Source organism: Podarcis melisellensis, assembly GCF_964234715.1.
Source record: "Podarcis melisellensis genome assembly, chromosome: 13".
In the NCBI taxonomy this organism is placed as follows: Eukaryota; Metazoa; Chordata; class Lepidosauria; order Squamata; family Lacertidae; genus Podarcis; species Podarcis melisellensis.
Window position 1 is genome coordinate 4,434,857 of NC_138545.1, and position 20,014 is coordinate 4,454,870.

The following is a 20,014-nucleotide window of genomic DNA, read 5'->3' on the forward strand; positions in this document are numbered from 1 at the left end:
TTCAAATCCCCGTGACGGGGTGAGCTCCCGTTGCTCGGTCCCTGCTCCTGTCAACCTAGCAGTTCAAAACCACGAAGTGCAAGTAGATAAATAGGTACTGCTCTGGCGGGAAGGTAAACGGCGTTTCCATGCGCTGCTCTGGTTCGCCAGAAGCGGCTTAGTTCAGTCAAAACCAGGAGAATTTTTGACACACCCAGAAGTAACTGGGGAGAGATTCAATTCAGTTTGTATTTAAAGCAGAACCTAGCTACTCCAAAAACGCTATGCAAACAGAAACACAACCATCCTTTGAAATTCATATTTCTCTTTTTGAGTTTGCAATACAGTTCTCTCCGGCTGAGAAATGTGTACAGGAGAAATACCGTAATGCGTACATACTGTACTAAGCTAAAGTGTGCATATAAATGCATATACATAAATGTGTGTGTATATATGTGTGTGTGTATATATATATATATATCTATATATATAAAACATATCCCCCAAAATTGCACTAAATTAGGGGAAATCGCTTTGCAAAAATGTCTATATCAAGCAAAAAAAATGTGTACATGAAAATAAATTTGCGCCGAGATGCTGGTGAACTTTCACAAGGATTTCTGTTTGAAAATGGCAGACCGCCGTAAAAATGGGAAGCACCACGCTTAGGACTGAAAAAACAACAACATGAAAGTAAAGGAAGCTGAGACTGCCAGATTCAATCGCCCCCTGTCCCTACACACAACACACACACAAAACCTCGCACAACCGCCCACAATCACAACCGAAATCTGGTCAGGCCGTTCCCAGCCACTCAGCAATCGCACAACTACGCATCGGACTGAGGCCTCGTCTGCACTGCGCATATAAAGCAGAATCACAGTGTTTTAAACAGTGTGTCGTCGTCCCCCAAAGGATCCTGGGAGCTGTAGTTTGTTAAGGGCGCTGAAAGTTCTTAGGAGACTCCTCTGAGATGCCAGGAAACAGGGAATTACCGGTATGTTCACATGTGTAAATACAGTGGTGCCCCGCAAGACGAACACCTGGCAAGACGGAAAACCCGCTAGACGAAAGGGTTTTCCGTTTTGGAGGCGCTTCGCAAAACGAATTTCCCTATGGGCTTGCTTCGCAAGACGAAAATGCCTTGCGAGTTCCTGCGGGTTTTTCCCCCTCCCCCCCTTTTTCTAAGCAGCTAAGCCGCTTATCAGCTGATCCGCTAAGCTGATAAGCCGCTAAAAGCCGCTAAACCGCTAATAGCGCTAATCCGCTAAGCTGTCAATGGGCTTGCTTCGCAAGACGAAAAAAACGCTATACGAAGAGCCTCACGGAACAGATTAATTTTGTCTTGCGAGGTACCACTGTACGTACAATTTTTTGGCAAAGGGCACTTAAGGAGACAACAGAAATCACTGGGTTAAAAGTGACAGAAAGTCCAGAGATTGCATTATTATCAATTTATGATGGGGCGGACAGTTCGCAGGCTACAAAGGACTTGCTCACAAATTTATTGACAGCTGCACGAATTATTATAGCTAGGAAGCGGAAGGGCCAAGGGGAATATAAAATGGAAGAATGCTATAAAGAGGTGTGGGATATAGCTATTTATGATAAATTAACATCTGCCCTTAAGGTAAGACAGGGAATACGCAGGAGAAATGATTTTGAGGCGCTAGGGAAGGTATTAATAGAATTTGTCAAAATGGAAAGGGGTCAAACCATCGCTGGAGGTGTCGAAATTTTGGGAGGTTGGATGGTTACAACGGAATGGCCTCGGGGGCGTGGGGTGCTCGTTTTTATCCTTATTTATTTGGGATGATTACTTTGTCAAAATAAAATTTTTAAAAAGGGGAAAAAAGAGGTGAGTCCTCTGTTCATGGAGGAACCATTCGCAGAGTAGTTTAACCACCCGCTATGGGAATTGTAAGTCGCTGAAGGGTATAGGGTCTCCTTGGAATCACAGAGTCGTAGTTGGAAGGGACCCCAGAGGTAATCCAAACCAACCCCTGCGATGCAAAATTCCCAGCTAAAGCATCCATGATAGGCGGCCTTAAAACCCTCATGGAGGAAAGAGCTGTCAAAGGCTCCTTGCCGCAATGGCTATGCACTGCCCCCAAAGCTGGGATAGCGACTCTCGCACTCGGATCCTGTTCGTGGGCATGGCTGCCGTGAAAACAGGAAGCTGGGCTGGACAGGTGGCACCAGCATCCTGTCTCTCGTGTTCTCGGCGTCCGTGGCAAACTAGATTTCGCAGGATCCCTTGGGGGAGAAGCCGTGACTGTTGAGAGCAGCCTGGTTGTGTGTTAAATGTGCAAAGGGGGGGATTAGTGAGCTGGGGGGGTCAGGAGATGGGTGTGTGTGCGCTTTTGCTTGGGAGAAGGAGGGCGGCTCCGCGGGCAAAGATGCGCCGACGTACGCCCTACTCCTCTTGGTCCGCCTTGGCCTGGCCTACGTCGGCACCGGGGCAGCTGTGGGGCCAGATAGAGTTGCTTCTGGATTGCACCTCGTCGAAGTCCAGCTCGTGGCCTTGAACCCGGATCCCACGCAGGCAGCCCCGGAAGAAACTCCTCTCCTGGGCCGCCGGGAATTTTTCCTGTCCTGCAACGAAATAGAAATGGAATGGAATGGGTGGGTATCACAATGGAGGAAAGATGATTTATATGCACTTATAGGCAATGGCTTAAAAAGGTAAAGGTAAAGGGACCCCTGACCATTAGGTCCAGTCGTGACCGACTCTGGGGTTGCGGCGCTCATCTCGCTCTACTGGCCGAGGGAGGCGGCGTACAGCTTCCGGGTCATGTGGCCAGCATGACTAAGCCGCTTCTGGTGAACCAGAGCAGCGCACGGAAACGCTGTTTACCTTCCCGCCAGAGTGGTGCCTATTTATCTACTTGCACTGGTGTGCTTTCGAACTGCTAGGTTGGCAGGAGCAGGGACCGAGCAATGAGAGCTCACCCCGTCACGGGGATTCGAACCGCCGACCTTCTGATCGGCGCAGTGGCATAGCGTGGGGGTGCGGGGGGCCCGGCCGCACCGGGCGCAACATCTGGGGGTTAGGGTTAGGGGGCGCAAATCCACGGGTTAGGGGGCGCAAATCCACGGGTTAGGGGGTGCAAATTACTTGCCTTGCCCCAGGTGCTGACAACCCACGCTACGCCACTGGATCGGCAAGCCTTAGGCTCTGTGGTTTAACCGCCTAGACAGCATCTTAAAAAGCAGAGACATCACCTTGCCAGCAAAGGCCCGTATAGTCAAAGCTATGTTTTCCCCAGTAGTGACGTATGGAAGTGAGAGCTGGACCATAAAGAAGGCTGATCGCCAAAGAATGGATGCTTTTGAATTCTGGTGCTGGAGGAGACTCTTGAGAGTCCCATGGACTGCAAGAAGATCAGACCTCTCTATTCTGAAGGAAATCAGCCCTGAGTGCTCACTGGAAGGACAGATCCTGAAGCTGAGGCTCCAAGACTTTGGCCTCCTCATGAGAAGAGAAGACTCCCTGGAAAAGACCCTGATGTTGGGAAAGATGGAGGCACAAGGGGAAGGGGACGACGGAGGACGAGATGGTGGGACAGTGTTCTCGAAGCTACCAGCATGAGTCTGACCAAACTGTGGGAGGCAGTGGAAGACAGGAGGGCCTGGCGTGCTGTGGTCCAGGGGGTCACGAAGAGTCAGACACGACTAAACGACTAAACAACAACAACAAAACCTCTCCAGGAGGCTGGTAAGGGGTGCAGCCTGGGGGAAGGTTCTGAGGGCCAGGTGGAGAGGTCTTGGGGCCACATCCTGGAGCTGAGATTCCCCTCCCCTTTGCAGGGGGGACATACACATTTCTTAGGGGGACACCTACCAGGCAGCCCCCCGACGACAAAGTCCCCCTTTTTCCCCAGCCAGATGTGCTTCAGGCTTTCGAAATCCAGTTTCGGGGTGGGCTTCGAGGTCTCTGCGTCACCCAGGCGGAGCGTGGCGTGGGACGGGGTGATGCTCAGGAGTAGAGGGGCGTCCAGGCAGCCCCCCAGGGGGAAGGGCACCTGAAGGACTGTCTTGTTCCCCAGGTGAGCCATCAGATCCTGGAGCACGAAATGGGGGGAGAGAGAAGGGCAGGAGGTTAGGAACCTGGCCAGCCAAGAGAGATCTCTGGAACTCACAGACACATGACGGGCAGGAAAAAAGGTGGCTGGTGGCAAAATGTGAAGTCTCCCCGAAGGTGGGTGTTGGCTGGTGCCATGACCAGAGATGATGATGATGATGATGATGATAATAATAATAATAATAATAATAATAATAATAATAATAATAATAATATGGTATCTCAGGTTAAGTACTTAATTCGCTCCGGAGGTCCGTACTTAGCTAATGGGGCCTCCTGCTGCCGCTGTGCCGCCGGAGCCCAATTTCTGTTCTTATCCTGAAGCAAAGTTCTTAACCTGAGGTACTATTTCTGGGTTAGCAGAGTCTGTAACCTGAAGTGTATGTAACCTGAGGTACCACTGTACAGTGGTACCTTGGGTTAAGTACTTAATTCGTTCCAGAGGTCCGTTCTTAACCTGAAGCACCACTTTAGCTAATGGAGCCTCCTGCTACTGCCACGCCGCCAGAGCACGATTTCTGTTCTCATCCTGAAGCAAAGTTCTTAACCCGAGGTACTATTTCTGGGTTAGCAGAGTCTGTAACCTGAAGCGTACGTAACCCGAGGTACCACTGTAATAATAATGTATTATTTATATCCTGCCCATCTGGCTGAGTTTTTCCAGCCACTCTGGGTGGCTTCCAACAAAATATCAAAATACAGAAGTCCTTCAGATATTAAAAGCTTCCCTAAACAGGGCTACCTTCAGATGTCTCCTAAAAGTCTGGTAGTTGTTTATTTCCTTGATATCTGGTGGGAGGGTGTTCCACAGGGCGGGCGCCACCACCAAGAAGGCCCTCTGCCTGGTTCCCTGTATCCTCACTTCCCACAGGGAGGGAACCACCAGAAAGCCCTTGGCACTGGACCTCAGTGTCTGGCTGAGCAATGGGGATGGAGACGCTCCTTCAGGTATACCAGATTCCCCCCCAACCTACGTTTGCAGGAGGGTAGGCTCTCCCACCCATCTTTGGCGAGATGCTTGGTGGGGTCAGACCGGAGCGATTGGTCGACAGCCAACCTGGGGTCTTCCCAGTGGCGTAGCGTGGGGGTGCATGGGGGGCCGGCCGCACCGGGCGCAATATCTGGGGGGGGTGCAGAAGAGACTCGAGTGCTAAAATCCACAGGTTAGGGGGCACAAATTACTTGCCTTGCCCCGGGTGCTGACAACCCACGCTACGCCACTGGGTCTTCCATCCATTTTGGACTACAATTCCCATCAGTCCGAGCCAGCACAAGGGCTGATGGGAGAATGACCACATTGGCCAGGGGCCAGAGTGGTTTAATCACCCATCCCTCTTCCCAGGGAACTCTGGGAAATGTAATTGTAACAACTCCCAGCACCCTCAAGAAACTACAACTCCCAGAATTCTTTGGGGGGGAAGGAAGCCATGACTGTTCTCCCTGCATCAAAACTCTTTGTTAAACATGGGGTTCACATGCGCTCCATGCTTTTTGCATTTCGTACACCTATGTTTCCATTATTTCAGGGTCTCTGGGGTCCCGGTGGTGCTGTTTTGGGGGCCACGCCTCTCCCGTCCCCCCCATCCTCGGGGTCTACATGGTGCAGCCCTCACCGTGCGATGCAGGCTCAAGCGCAGGGGGAAAGCGGAGGCAGCCAGCAGGGGCGCTGATTGCGGGGCTGCCCCGATCCACATCTCCACAGTCAGGGACCAGCTCCGGTTGGCAGAGATGACTCCAGTAGGGAGGCCTGGAGGGTGAGAGTTGCGGGGGGGGGGGAGAGAGAGAGAAGAGGGGGGGTTATAAGCTTATTGAGAGTTACACAGTCCTCATTGTATCATAACTGAGAGGAGAGAGAATGACTGGAACAACACACAAAAAATTGGGAAGAAAAAATATGGACAAATAATTATTGCACGCAGGAAGCTCCTGCAGCCAATCAGAAGCCCCGTCAGGAGTCCGGGTTCCAAAGAACGTTCGCAAACCGGAACACTCACTTCCAGGTTTGTGGCGTTCGGGAGCCAAAGCGTTCGGGAGCCCTGAACTCTGGCAGCAGATCTCTGATTGATAGTTGATAGTATAAAGACTAAGGCTGGGCTGGATGAATCCCTAGCCGGAATTAAGATTGCCGGAAGAAATATCAACAACCTCAGATATGCAGATGACACAACCTTGATGGCAGAAAGTGAGGAGGAATTAAAGAACCTTTTAATGAGGGTGAAAGAGGAGAGCGCAAAATATGGTCTGAAGCTCAACATCAAAAAAAGGAAGATCATAGCCTCTGGTCCCATCACCTCCTGGCAAATAGAAGGGGAAGAAATGGAGGCAGTGAGAGATTTTACTTTCTTGGGCTCCATGATCACTGCAGATGGTGACAGCAGTCACACAATTAAAAGACGCCTGCTTCTTGGGAGAAGGGCAATGACAGGCCTAGACAGCATCTTAAAAAGTAGAGACATCACCTTGCCAACAAAGGTCCGTATAGTTAAAGCTCTGGTTTTCCCAGCAGTGATGTTTGGAAGTGAGAGCTGGACCATAAAGAAGACTGATCGCCGAAGAATGGATGCTTTTGAATTATGGTGCTGGAGGAGACTCTTGAGAGTCCCATGGACTGCAAGAAGATCAGACCTCTCCATTCTGAAGGAAATCAGCCCTGAGTGCTCACTGGAAGGACAGATCCTGAAGCTGAGGCTCCAAGACTTTGGCCACCTCATGAGAAGAGAAGACTCCCTGGAAAAGACCCTGATGCTGGGAAAGATGGAGGGCGCAAGGAGAAGGGGACGACGGAGGAAGAGATGGTGGGACAGTGTTCTCGAAGGGACCAGCATGAGTTTGACCAGACTGTGGGAGGCAGTGGAAGACAGGAGGGCCTGGCGTGCTCTGGTCCAGGGGGTCACGAAGAGTCGGACACGACTAAACGACTCAACAACAACAACAGAGTTGTGCTGGGTGTACCACTAAGGTTCATAAGTCTAATTGCCTATAATTCAGCAACTGGGCCGCGGCATCCCGCACTCACAGCAGCTTCCAGATTGAGGGCGAGGGAAGCCCCACAGCGAGGGCATTGCGGCAGCCTGGCCTTAAGGCAACCGGTGTCAGGATTGCATCGCAATGGAAGCTCTGTGGCTTTTGCTCTTCAGCTCAAGGGAAGAGAGATCTAGGCTTGGGTTGCAGAATTGGGGGAGCGAGACATTCGTGGTGTCCTGCCCGGCTGGTACCTGATAGGGAGAAGGTGGCCAGTCCGTTCCCCGGGAAGAAACTCCCCCTGCGGATGGTGGGGAAGCAGACCTTGGTGTCTTTGTCCTCCAGGGACGTCCCTTCCAGCCACTCGGTGCTCTTGTTCAGCCAATTCCACCGCCTCATGCAGCCGTCCATGGCTGGGTTGAGCTGGAAGGGAAAGGGAGCGAAGAGGGTGAAGGGCAGGGAGAGGGAAACCAAAATTCGACAGGCACAAATGCAAGGTTCTGCACTTAGGGAGGAAAAACTAGGGGTGGAGATATAAGGTGGGAGCCCCTGTTGTAAACAAAATCTGTTCTTTTCCCCTTATGGGGTATCCAAGAGCCCATATAGAGTCCTTACGTAGGTTCCCTATTGGTAGGAGAAGATAACAGAGGCCAACCAGAGAATATTGAGAAGCAAAGCAGCTAGTAAGCTTGATCTTTATTGATCTGTTGCAACAGGGTCCTCGCTCACCACACGCAGGAGGGAGGAGGAATCTAGAATAATGGCGCGCAAGGCCTTATAAAGACTTTTGAAATTGCCACCCTGTGGATCAGGACCACCCCCAGAAATATCATAAATACATCACAGAAGGGGTGTAACCTAAGACCACCCCTCAGATACATCATACCTATCACAGAAAAGGCGGAACATTTTAATATTGTTTTTCTCCTGATTGGATTTCCTGGGTAGCCTGGCTAGTCTTTTGTAGTGATAAATACTTAGTTCCTGGCCAGGTCACAGGCTCACACCCTATTCAAACACAGACATACCCTTAAGACAGGATTTGTGAAGGAAAAGACAATGGGGAGGCTTTCCCACTTTGACCTTGCAGAGAAAACATTGGCTCAGTTTAGGAATCAAAATGGTTCCAGGTTGGCCTTCCTGTGCTGATCTATGTATGTGCTTGGTTGGTACACTTATGAACATTACCATATATCTAAGACCATAAAATTCCTATCACACACCACAACTCGACAGCAGCCCTTGTGGAAAGGGATCTAGGAGTCCCAGGGGAGCATGAGACAGTGGTGTTGTGCTACGCGCAGCGGTTCTCAACCTGTGGGTCCCCAGATGTTGTTGGACTACAACTCCCATCATCCCTAGCTAGCGAGGCCGGAGCTCAGGGATGATGGGAGTTGTAGTCCAACAACATCTGGGGACTTACAGGCTAAGAACAGCTGTGCTACGGAATAAAGAGCTATTCTAGGCTGCATCAACAGAAGCCTTGTGGCCAGGTCATGGGTAGAAGAAGAAGAAGAGTTTGGATTTGATATCCCGCCTTTCACTCCCCTTCAGGAGTCTCAAAGCGGCTAACAACCTCCTTTCCCTTCCTCCCCCACAACAAACACTCTGTGAGGTGAGTGGGGCTGAGAGACTTCACAGAAGTGTGACTGGCCCAAGGTCACCCAGCAGCTGCATGTGGAGGAGCGGAGAATCGAACCCAGTTCCCCAGATTATGTGACTGCCGCTCTTAACCACTACACCACACTGGCTCTCGTGGTAGGCAAACTAAGGCCCGGGACTACAGTTCCCATCATCCCTGTCCACTGGTCCTGCTAGCTAGGGATCATGGGAGCTGTAGGCCAAAAACATCTGGAGGGCTGAGGTTGAGGAAGCTTGATCTAACCCATGGGAAGGCAAACTGAGGCCCGGGGGCCGGATCCAGCCCAATCACCTTTTTAATCCGGCCTGCGGACGGTCCGGGAATCAGTGTGTTTTTACATGAGTAGAATGTGTGCTTTTATTTAAAATGCATCTCTGGGTTATTTGTGGGGCATAGGAATTTGTTCATTTATTTATTTTTTCAAAATATAGTCCGGCCCCCACAAGGGACAGTGGACTGGCCCCCTGCTGAAAAAGTTTGGTGACTCCTGACTCCAAGTCAAGGGAAGTCATAATATTCTTCTACTGTCCCTTTGTCAGACCTCACCTGGAATCCTGCGTCCAGTTTTGGGTGCAACAATTTAAGAAGGATGTTGACAAGCTGGAAGATGTGCAGAGAAGGTTGACCAAGATGACCAGGGGTCTGGAAACCACGCCTGATGAGGAACGGTCGAAGGAGCTGGGTATGTTTTGATTAGAGGAGACCAGGAGGAGATATGAGGGCCATCTTCCAGTACCACACAGAAGATGGAGAAAGCTTGCTTTCTCCTGCTCCGGAAGGTAGGACTCGAACCCACAGCTTCAAGTTTCAAGAAAGGAGATTCCAACTAAATATTGGAAAGAACTTTCTGACAGCAAGAGCTGTTCGACAGGGGAACAGACTCCCTTGGAAAGTGGTGGACTCGCCTTCCTTGAAGATTTTTAAGCAGATGTTGGACGGCCATCTGTCGTTGAGATTCCTGCATTTGCAAGGGGTTGGACTAGATGACCGTGGGGCACATTGCGAATTGCAATTCATTTCAAAATAAGCCCCCCTCTTCTGAGTGTGGGTTTTCTAGACTGATTTGCACTCCTAGTTTCCTGTACCGTATTTTTCACTCCATAAGATGCACCTGACCATAAGATGCACCTAGTTTTTAGAGGAGGAAAACACTGGGTGTATGATTTTTGTGGTTCATGCTGTGGCCACAGACATGTGATCTGATGGTGAATTTGGGGTGACCAATGTAAAAATCCTGAGGATCCATGGGCTTTCACCTCCCCCCTCCCAGGCAGCCTCCTCTAGCCTCCCTTATCTCTCTCCCGATCGCTTACCGATCAGCTGCTTCCTTTCAACACTCTTTTCCCTCTTGTTTGCCTTAGTGTCTGTTCCTTAACTGGAGCAGTTTTTTGCTCCTCCTTTTCTTCTAATTTCTCTCCTTATTGCTTTAGTCTTCCTGTTTCCCCCCCTTTGCAAGTTCGCTGTCTTTACCTCCCCCTCCCAGGCAGCCTCCTTTATCTCTAGCGCCCCTTATCTCTCTCCCCGATTGGGTGAACGATCAGCAGCTTTGTTTCAACACCCACTTCCCTCTTTCAAAAAAACCCAACATGATCTGCTTTTTGCCCCTCGGCAATTCGGCTCCAGGGACCCACACATTCGCTCCATAAGACACACAGACATTTCCCCTTACATTTTAGGGGGAAAAAGTGCATCTTATGGAGCAAAAAACACGGTAATCTATTTCCCCCACGCACATATATTTGTGGGTCTGTTGTGATAGGCCATAGGCCAGCAACCTTTTTCAGCAGGGGGCCGGTCCACTGTCCCTCCGACCTTGTGGGGGGCTGAACTATATTTTGAAGGGGGGAAAATGAATGAATGAATTCCTATGCCCCACAAATAACCCAGAGATGCATTTTAAATAAAAGGACACATTCTACTCATGTAAAAACATGCTGATTCCCGGACCGTCCGTGGGCCAGATTGAGAAGGCGATTGGGCCTGATCCGGCCCCCGGGCCTTAGGTTTCCTACCCCTGTGATAGACAGCTGTCTCTCGCACCCAGCTAAGTTGCCGGAGGAAACTGTGTTTTGGTTTGCACCGTAGAGATTAAGAGATGTTATTGCCGTTCAGATTTCTTCGCCTGAGGCTGCAGCTAATTCTGTTTCTGTGGAGGCAGCTGGGGCGACAGAAATTCAAACCTGGCTTCTGCGGCTTCGATGGTACATGAGGAGATTTGCTATGACGCTTTAGTACAATTATAACGTTTAACCGTACAACTGCTGCTAAGATTGTAAAAGCTAAAATTTGGGGAGCGGGGGTGCAGGGCGTCTTTCCTGTTATATCTGAATGGATGGAGAAAATGTTGTCCATTTGATTAAGCTGATTTACGACGAAAGAATACATATAAACCAGCCTCGCAGGATTGTGAATCATCTAGGCCAGGGCTCAGCAACCTTTTTCAGCAGGGGGCCGGTCCACTGTCCCTCAGACCTTGTGGGGGGCCGGACTATATTTTGAAAAAAATAAAAATGAACGAATTCCTATGCCCCACAAATAACCCAGAGATGCATTTTAACTAAAAGCACACATTCTACTCATGTAAAAACATGCTGATTCCCGGACCGTCCACGGGCTGAATTGAGAAGGTGATTGGGCCGGATCCGGCCCCCGGGCCTTAGTTTGCCTACCCCTGATCTAGCCCAACTCCCTACAACGCAGGAATCTCGAACCCACAACTCGCAAATGTTCCACTGGCTGAGCTATGGAAAAAGGGGTATTTTTTGTACTGCTTTGGAAGAGCAAGTTCAACGATAACGTCCAACCTTGCGCTGAAACCATAGTTCTCCATGCGATTTGTCCTGGGTTTATTTTGTTTAACAAAATAAATAAACATTAAACTGACAGGAATGGTGGGTTCTTGCACGCTGCCCTGGGATCTGTTTGGAAGAAGAACGGTATAGGATTCTTAGAAACCCTCCATCAATGTGAAGGACCAGGTGTGCAGCCTGGGAGTCATTTTGGACTCACAGCTGTCCATGGAGGTGAAGGTCAATTCTGTGTCCAGGGCAGCTGTCTGCCAGCTCCATCCGATATGCAGGATGAGACCCTCCCTGCCCGCAGACTGTCTCACCAGAGTGGTGCATGCTCTGGTTATCTCCTGCTTGGACTACTGCCATGCGCTCTATGTGGGGCTACCTTTGAAGGTGACCCGGAAACTGCAACTAATCCAGAATGCGGCAGCTAGACTGGGGACTGGGAGCAGCCGCCGAGACCATATAACACCGGTCTTGAAAACCTACATTGCCTCCCAGTACATTTCCGAGCACAACCCAGCTCCGAGGGCCTTCTGGCGGCTCCCTCATTGCGAGAAGCAAAGCTACAGGGAACCAGGCAGAGGGTCTTCTCGGTGGTGGCGCCCGCCCTGTGGAACTCCCTCCCACCAGATGTCAAAGAGAAAAACAACTACCAAACTTTTAGAAGACATCTGAAGGCAGCCCTGTTTAGGGAAGCGTTTAATGTCTGATGCATTACTGTATTTTAATATTGTGTTGGAAGCTGCCCTGAGTGGCTGGGGAAGCCCAGCCAGATGGGCGGGGTATAAATAATAAATTATTATTATTATTATTATTATTATTATTATTATTATTATTAGTGACCTGGTGTTCTTTCTAACCTCCACCACCAGAGGGAGCCAGGCTCACCATCTGGGAGGGCAGGGGGCAGCCCCCCAATATTTTCAAGAAACACCCCCCCCCCAAATTCCACAGCGATGCTTGGCACTGTGAGAGGACCGGTCTCCAAATATTGCAGCCCCAACAAACCCTTCCGCTCTATGCTGCCGGAGACGGGGGTCCTGATGCAGAAACAGTGCCCTCTAGCGCCACCTACTGCTGGCTCCTCCAGCCATACTTGTTTCCAGCCCCGACCTGCAGCCCCTTCTAGCGTACAAGGAGGGGGACAGGCTCTCTTACTGGGACAAGGAGCTCCTCCGTGGGGATCAGCAAGCCCCCGACGCCAATGCGCAGGGCGAAGACAGGGGCCTCCACGATGGCTTCGGAGACGTGGTTGAGGGTCAGCTGGTCAACGCCGTCCACCGCCAGCAGGACCGTGTGCCCCTCGTTCTTCGCCATGATCTGTCGGGCAGAGCGGAGAGACGTTAGGAAAAGGAAAAGCTCACAATTTCTCCTTCCTTGTCTCTCTACTCTGGTAGGAACAAGGGCAACCATTCAGCGGTTGATATCACACAGGCGCATCGCTCTGCAAGCTCAGGAAGAGTGCTGGGGTTTTCTGTTTTCCTCTTCCCTCCACACTCCTTTCCCTCTCGTGTCGTGTCTTCCACACGGGAGGCTTAATATGACAAACAGGCCCGCAAACGGGTTTTTGTTTTTTTTAACGTGGCAGGTTTCCCCCCCAAAAAGGGAGGTCTGAATTAAAGCACGGATGGGGAGAGAGATATGGACTGGAATTGTGATATGCAGACGCTACACAGAATTCACACGTGGGCGTGAAAGGCAAAGATCCTGTTATGTACTGAGTTGAATAGGATCCAAACTGCAGCAGTCTGATTGGTCCTAGAACAGTAGGATTCAGAATGCAGCAGTCTGATTGGTCCTAGAACAATGCAGCAGTATGTTTGGTCGGCAGGAGCCACCCAATCCAGCTCCAGGTAGAAGTGAATCCACAACCTGATTGGCCTACAGGAGAATTCTGGAATTAGCCAATCACGTGCAGCCCATTGTGCAAATAATGTATATAAAGCAGATACTTTGAGGGGACTTTCATTCCCTCCTCACCACTATGAGCTGAATAAAGAGCATGAAATCCACTCTCGAGGCCTTCTTGCAGTTCTCAGGAACTGAACCCGGGACCCAGGTGCTCTCGCACGGAGCTACAGCCCTCCCACTTTAGATCAGAGTTTCCCAAAATGGGTGGCACCTAAACAACCGAGCCTCTTGGGCTTGCCGATCAGAAGGTCGGTGGTTCGAATCCCCGCGACGGGGTGAGCTCCCGTTGCTCGGTCCCTGCTCCTGCCAACCTAGCAGTTTGGAAGCACGCCCAAAATGCAAGTACAGTGGTAACTCTGGTTGCGAACAGGATCCGTTCCAGAGCTCCGTTCACAACATGAGCAGAACGCAACCCGTGTCTGCGGGTGTACGGGTCGTGATTCACAGCATGACATCATTTTGAGCGTCTGCGCATGGGCGAGCGGCAAAACTCAGAAGTCACCCTTTCCGGTACTACTGGGTCGCCGCAGGACACAACCTGAAAAGATTTAACCTGAAGCAAATGTAACAAGAGGTATGACTGTAGATAAATAGGTACCAGTACGGGGGGAAGGTAACCGGCGTTTCCATGCGCTGCTCTGGTTCGCCAGAAGCGGCTTAGTCCTGCTGTCCACATGACCCGGAAGCTGTACGCCGGCTGCCTTGGCCAGTAAAGCGAGATGAGCGCCGCAACCCCAGAGTCGGTCACGACTGGACCTAATGGACAGGGGTCCCTTTACCTTTACTAACCACTACACCTTAGATATGGACACACAGAAGCCCTCCTATCCCTCCTGTTTAGCAGTGCTCAATCAATCAATCATTTTATTTGCATGCCGCCTTTCTAAAGGTAAAGGGATCCCTGACCATTAGGTCCAGTCGGGGCCGACTCTGGGGTTGCGGCGCTCATCTTGCTTTACTGGCCGAGGGAGCCGGCGTACAGCTTCCGGGTCATGTGGCCAGCAGGACTAAGCTGCTTCTGGAGAACCAGAGCAGCGCATGGAAACGCCGTTTACCTTCCCGCTGGAGTGGTACCTATTTATCTACTTGCACTGGTGTGCTTTCGAAATGCTAGGTGGGCAGGAGCAGGGACTGAGCATCGGGAGCTCTGTCCTTTCCCGTCACCTGAACAAATGTGGGGTTGGTTTATGAAGCCAAGGGGTCAGGAGCTTGTGATAGTTTGGGGAGTGCCAGTTTAGGTCCTCCCTGGCACCTCGCAGTCCGAGACCATTTATGGGTCCTGCCCCAATATTTCAGGGGGGTCTGTTTGTGCAGAGCGAGTTGCGACTTCATCTACCTAAACTTTGCATCTGTCGCAGGAACACACACAAACACACGTCCCCGTACCCGATGCCACTGGCCGTCGTTGAGGCGCCGCCCCCCGGAAACGGTGACGTTCGTCAAGGTGTTGTGGATCTGGATTTCGGGCTTCCCGTTGCGCAGAGCCAGGAGGAACCAGTTGACTCCGGGGCTCATGTCCCCGTAGAAGATCACGCCCTCCGGGTCGAAGGTGCGGAAGTCGAAATAGGAGGTGGCACTGGGGAGGCGGAATCAGAAGCTGCTGAGATCAGCCAGGCCCCACTTAATCCCAGAATGGTAGAGTTGGACGGGACCCCTGAGGCTCATCTAGACCAACCCCCGAAATGCAGGAAGCTTTTCAAGGTTTAATGATTTATTTTGTTTTTATATATGTTGGAAGCTGCCCAGAGTGGCTGCAGCAACCCAGACAGATGGGCGGGGCACTATTATTATTATTATTATTATTATTATTATTATTATTATTAAACTCCCAAACCAATAATAATAATAATATTGGTTTGGGAGTTATCTCAACTCTAAAATTGCCCTCCTTTGTCTTCTTGGTTGTTGTTTTATTTTTTAAGAAGGGTTGTTCCCAGGCAGGCAGAAATCCAACAGGCGAAGCAAACCACACGAAGCTGCCTCTTTCAGAGTCAGATCATTGGCCCATCTCTCTAAATATTGCCTCTTCTGACTGGCGTCCCTAACTGAGAGATCTTTACCGTATTCCCTGCCGTCCTTTAATGAGAGGGGCCCAAAACTGAACCAGCGACTTCTTGTGCAAAGAATCTGCCTTATGGAGAGCCATATCTACCTCAGGATTGTCTACACCAACCCGCAGCCGAGTTTTCCTCAGAGTTTTTCAGACAGGGAGTCCTTTCCCAGCCCTCAGGGATTGAACCTGGGACATTCTTTTTTTTATTAAATTTTCAAAAACAAAGTCAAGTAAAACATAAACTCTTCCATTCAACATTTTAGTATTTTCTTATTTACCCTGCGCTTTATCGCACTCGGACTTCCTTCCTTCCCTGCTTCAGCTTTCACAAATTAACATCCACTCTTACAGATTCTTATTTACACTCCATCCACAACTCAAGATTTATGTGCACCCTGCTACAGTTTTTAAGCTTCTACAGTTATTCCGTATGTACACAACAAATTTACTCCACTCCTCTTCAAACTTTGTTTGGTATCTAATCTTATAAGTCATTTTTGCCAATTCAAGATATTCGAACATTTTCGTCTGCCACTCCGTTAAAGCTGGGATCTCCTGGGTTTTCCATTTCTGGGCCACAAGAATGCTAGGTCATGGCATACATAAACAATTTACAATCCTCTTTTCTTAATTCATCTCCTATTATCCCTAGCAAGAAAGCCTCTGGTTTCTTTGGGAATGTGTATTTAAACAGTTTTTTTTTTCATTTCGTTATATATCATGTCCCGCAAAAAATTCTTTTTTTCGCAACAAAGCCTGCTGGAAGTGTAAATTAAAGGATGGTGAGTTTTTCCACATGTGGTGGACATGCGAACCTGGGACATTCTGCATGATGCTCTACCCTTTGAGCGACAGCCTGACCCCACCCCATATCAGTTCATCTTTGGGGGGAAAGATACTGCACCTGTTGAATTTCCGCCTGTTTTTCTTGCCCTTGTTAAAGCCACAGAGGCGTTTTCCTGCTCCCCCCAGTCCCATTCCACCAGTTTTATAAATGCACTGGAAATCCAGAAATCAGTTTTTTTCCTTCTTTTAATAATTTCAGTGGGCGGTGGGGTTTTGACAAGAAATTTTCCGCTTACCTTGTCACCGTGCGTGGATCGATGACCAATGTGGCCGTCGGGGAGGGGTCTCCCCATCTCTGCCCAACGTTCAAAGCACCTGCCTCTCCAGAGACGGACTGGAAGCACTGGCCGTACTGGGAGGAAAAGATAGAGCGGCCATTTACCATCATTGGCCACTAGGTGGCAGCACCGACCCGGAAAAGAAATAGGGAACGGGTGAATTACCAGAACTGACCGGTAGGTGGTGGTGATGCTGCTGCAAATAAAGAATATTCCACAGTTCATTACGCCTCAACGCCACAAGGTGGCGCTGTTGCCCCGTTAAAATTTAATACATATTTTTAACCCTGCGTAAACTGCTTTAGAAAGCCAATTGTAATTAATTAATAGCAGGGCTCGTTTTCGGTGCAGCTCGGAGCCATTGTCAATTCGGCGTTTCTTTCTTGCGCTGGCGTCTCGTGGGAATGAAACCTGGATTAATTCCGCTGGGGAAGAAAAATAACTCTTGGAAGCAGAATTAAGTCTTATTTGCCTTAAATATAATAAATAAATGAGGAGCTGCAATAGACGCCTTATTTACCCACCCACCCGGAAGGGTGCTTCTACCCCTTTAATTTGTGCAATAGGCAGAATTTCAACCTATAAAGCTTCAGTCAGTAGGAAGTGGAGGTGGTGGGTTTCACCTGTTGAATTTCTGCCTGTAGCCCAGCTGTGAAAGGCCCTGGGACCCTAGAATACATTTGCCACTCAAACAGAGGCCACTAGATGTAGGTAAGTCAATCGAAGCCCCTTCCTGCTGTAGGGATGAGCAGTTATACTGTATTATTATTATTATTATTATTATTATTATTAAAGATTTAAAGATAAAGGGACCCTTGACCATTAGGTCCAGTCGTGGGGTTGCGGCGCTCATCGCGCTTTATTGGCCGAGGGAGCCGGCGTACAGCTTCCGGGTCATGTGGCCAGCAGGACTAAGCCGCTTATGGCGAACCAGAGCAGCGCACAGAAACGCCATTTACTTTCCCGCCGGAGCGGTACCTATTTATCTACTTGCACTTGGACGTGCTTTCGAACTGCTAGGTTGGCAGGAGCAGGGACCGAGCAACGGGAGCTCACCCCGTCGCGGGGATTCGAACCGCCGACCTTCGGATCGGCAAGCCCTAGGCTCCGTGGTTTAACCCACAGCGCCACCCGCAATTCATTACAAAAATACATGCATTGCATTTTCTACAGATCAGTTTCATTTGCTGCAAGATGTTAGTGTTGCATGCAGTATTGGGTTGGGAAGAGAGGAGGGGGAAATCGCGGAAAGGGACACAAGACCCCAACTTTTCTTCTACTTCTTCTTCTTCTTCTTCTTCTTCTTCAAAATCTCTCAGGAATTAAAATGTCGGCACCTACGAAGGAGGCCTGAACCAACACAGGCCACTTCCTGGGACCTCTGATTCAGCCCTGGTTTCCTCTTCTTTTTATTATTGATTATTATTAACATTATCTTTAAAATTAAATTGGGCAAAAAAATCTATCAGTGTCCATCCCCCCCCCTGCCCTTTCATCATTACCATCACTGTTTCACCTTATTGTCTTTGCGATTGTTGTTTTTCTTTCCTTTTTCCCTTTTTTTGTTGCTTTTAAAGACACACACACAAAATAAAACAGATTATTTAATAACAATATATTTTTCCTTCCCCTCATTCTCCCAAAGGGTTGTTTTTATATACCCTTTTATTTTTACTTTTATTATTTTTTATAGGTAGGTAGGTACTACTTTTTAGTCCGTCCTTCCTTCCTTCCTTCCTTCCTTCCTTCCTCTTCTTTTTTTCCTTCTCTCCCCGCCCACAAAGCTGTAATGCGATTATTACTTCAAAAAATAAACACAGTGTGTTTGGGGGCGGGTATTGTTTTTGTTTGTTATGACGGCATGTATTTTTGTCTTTTTATATTGTAAACTGCCCAGTGATCTTCAGATAGAGCAGCATAGCTGTGAAAGGGGCTAGGAGCCCGTCAGGGGAAAAAACCTGGCAGGGACCAAGTAATTGAGTTCTTTACTTTCAAAATCTTAGCTGACCTGTGGGGGGAAAACCCTTCCCAAACTCTAAAAACTCATCCTGCAGCAGTAAAATGTGGAAGGAAATAATTTCCCATCAGCCACTGCTTCTCCATTTCAGGGAGGAAACTACAAACCCCATGATGCTTTGCGGAGGCAGCCTCCAGGGAAAACTTCACCTGTTGAGCTCCTGCCTGTGGCACAGTTGCGAAAAGGCGCCGGGGATTTTGTGAGGGCAGAGCCATCATTTCACAAAGGAGCCCCTGATATTTATTTCCCCTGCCTCTCTTCTTTAAAAAGAGCTTAAACCCCGCCCCCCATCCTACGAGCCGGACATTGTTTTCCCTGGCACTACTGTAGGCACTCTGGACATGCTCAGAGGGATCTCCAGCACGAAATGCCCCCCGAGGCTGAACCCAAAGCGTCAGCGGGAGATGTGGGGCTGAACGCAGCCCACCCGGAGCCCAGTCTCCTGTCTGGGAAGGAGGAGGAGTCCGCCACTCCCATCAGAAGAATCCTGTGGCAGGGAGTTCCACAGGTTAACAGCGCAAAAGAGGACTTCCTTCGGCCTGGCCTGACTCTTCCAACGCTCGCCTTCATCGTACATCCACAAGTTCTAGTGGGAGGGAGGAAATTCTCCAGGCCAGGCTTACTTTTGTAAACGTTGCGGCATCCTATGACGTAGGTGGATTTTTTCCCTGCTTCCGGCGTTGCTGCAAGCCCTCTGGACGTGCTCAGAGGGCCCTCCGGCACGAAACGCCCTGAGGCCGAATCCAGGCACAGCTGGGGTATACAGGATCCAGGTGTGCCCCCCAAAATCTTCCCAACAACCCCTCTCCTACACAGTTGCTCCCAGCTACCCGGCAAATCTCCCAAACTCACCTTGGGAACGTGGATCCCCAAGATGTCCTGGAGCCCCTCCCCGGCCGCCCAAGGGGGTCCTGAGACCACCAGGAGGACCAGCCAAGGCCAGATGGGGATCATGTCAACGGAGGGGCGTCAAGGTGCAGCGGCGTCTGGTAGAGACTGCAGCTGCGAGCCGGGATATGCGGTGGGCAAACAGCGACGATTCTGCACTGTCAGGAAAGGTTGTTGACATAAACTCGTCGGGTCAAGGCTTGTGTGGACGCAGCAGAAATCCATGGGGGCAGGGAGACGGGGTTTGGGGGCCCGGAGCCTGAGCCCGGCTCTCTGGAATCATAGAATCATAGAGTTGGAAGAGACCCCAAGGGCCATCGAGTCCAACCCCCTGCCAAGCAGGAAACCCCATCAGAGCACTCCTGACATATGGTTGTCAAGCCTCTGCTTCAAGACCTCCAAAGAAGGAGACTCCACCACACTCCTGGGCAGCAAATTCCACTGTCAAACAGCTCTTACTGTCAGGAAGTTCTTCCTAATGTTTAGGTGGAATCTTCTTTCTTGTAGTTTGGATCCATTGCTCCGTGTCCGCTTCTCTGGAGCAGCAGAAAACAACCTTT

The 20,014-nt window shown here is 49.9% G+C and overlaps 1 protein-coding gene across 1 annotated transcript; it reads right to left on the reverse strand.

Moving 5' to 3' along the window:
- Window positions 1–1,978: 1,978 nt before the first annotated feature.
- On the reverse strand, window positions 1,979–19,551 carry SHBG (sex hormone binding globulin). The gene is made up of 8 exons (XM_081886909.1): window positions 19,419–19,551; window positions 16,508–16,623; window positions 14,759–14,948; window positions 12,620–12,781; window positions 7,279–7,447; window positions 5,677–5,810; window positions 3,824–4,043; window positions 1,979–2,574 (listed from the first exon to the last, which is right to left on the reverse strand). Exons 1-8 carry the CDS (start codon window positions 19,518–19,520, stop codon window positions 2,396–2,398), a joined length of 1,272 nt encoding a protein of 423 aa, XP_081743035.1. The 5' UTR covers window positions 19,521–19,551; the 3' UTR covers window positions 1,979–2,395.
- Between the last annotated feature and the right edge of the window lie 463 nt (window positions 19,552–20,014).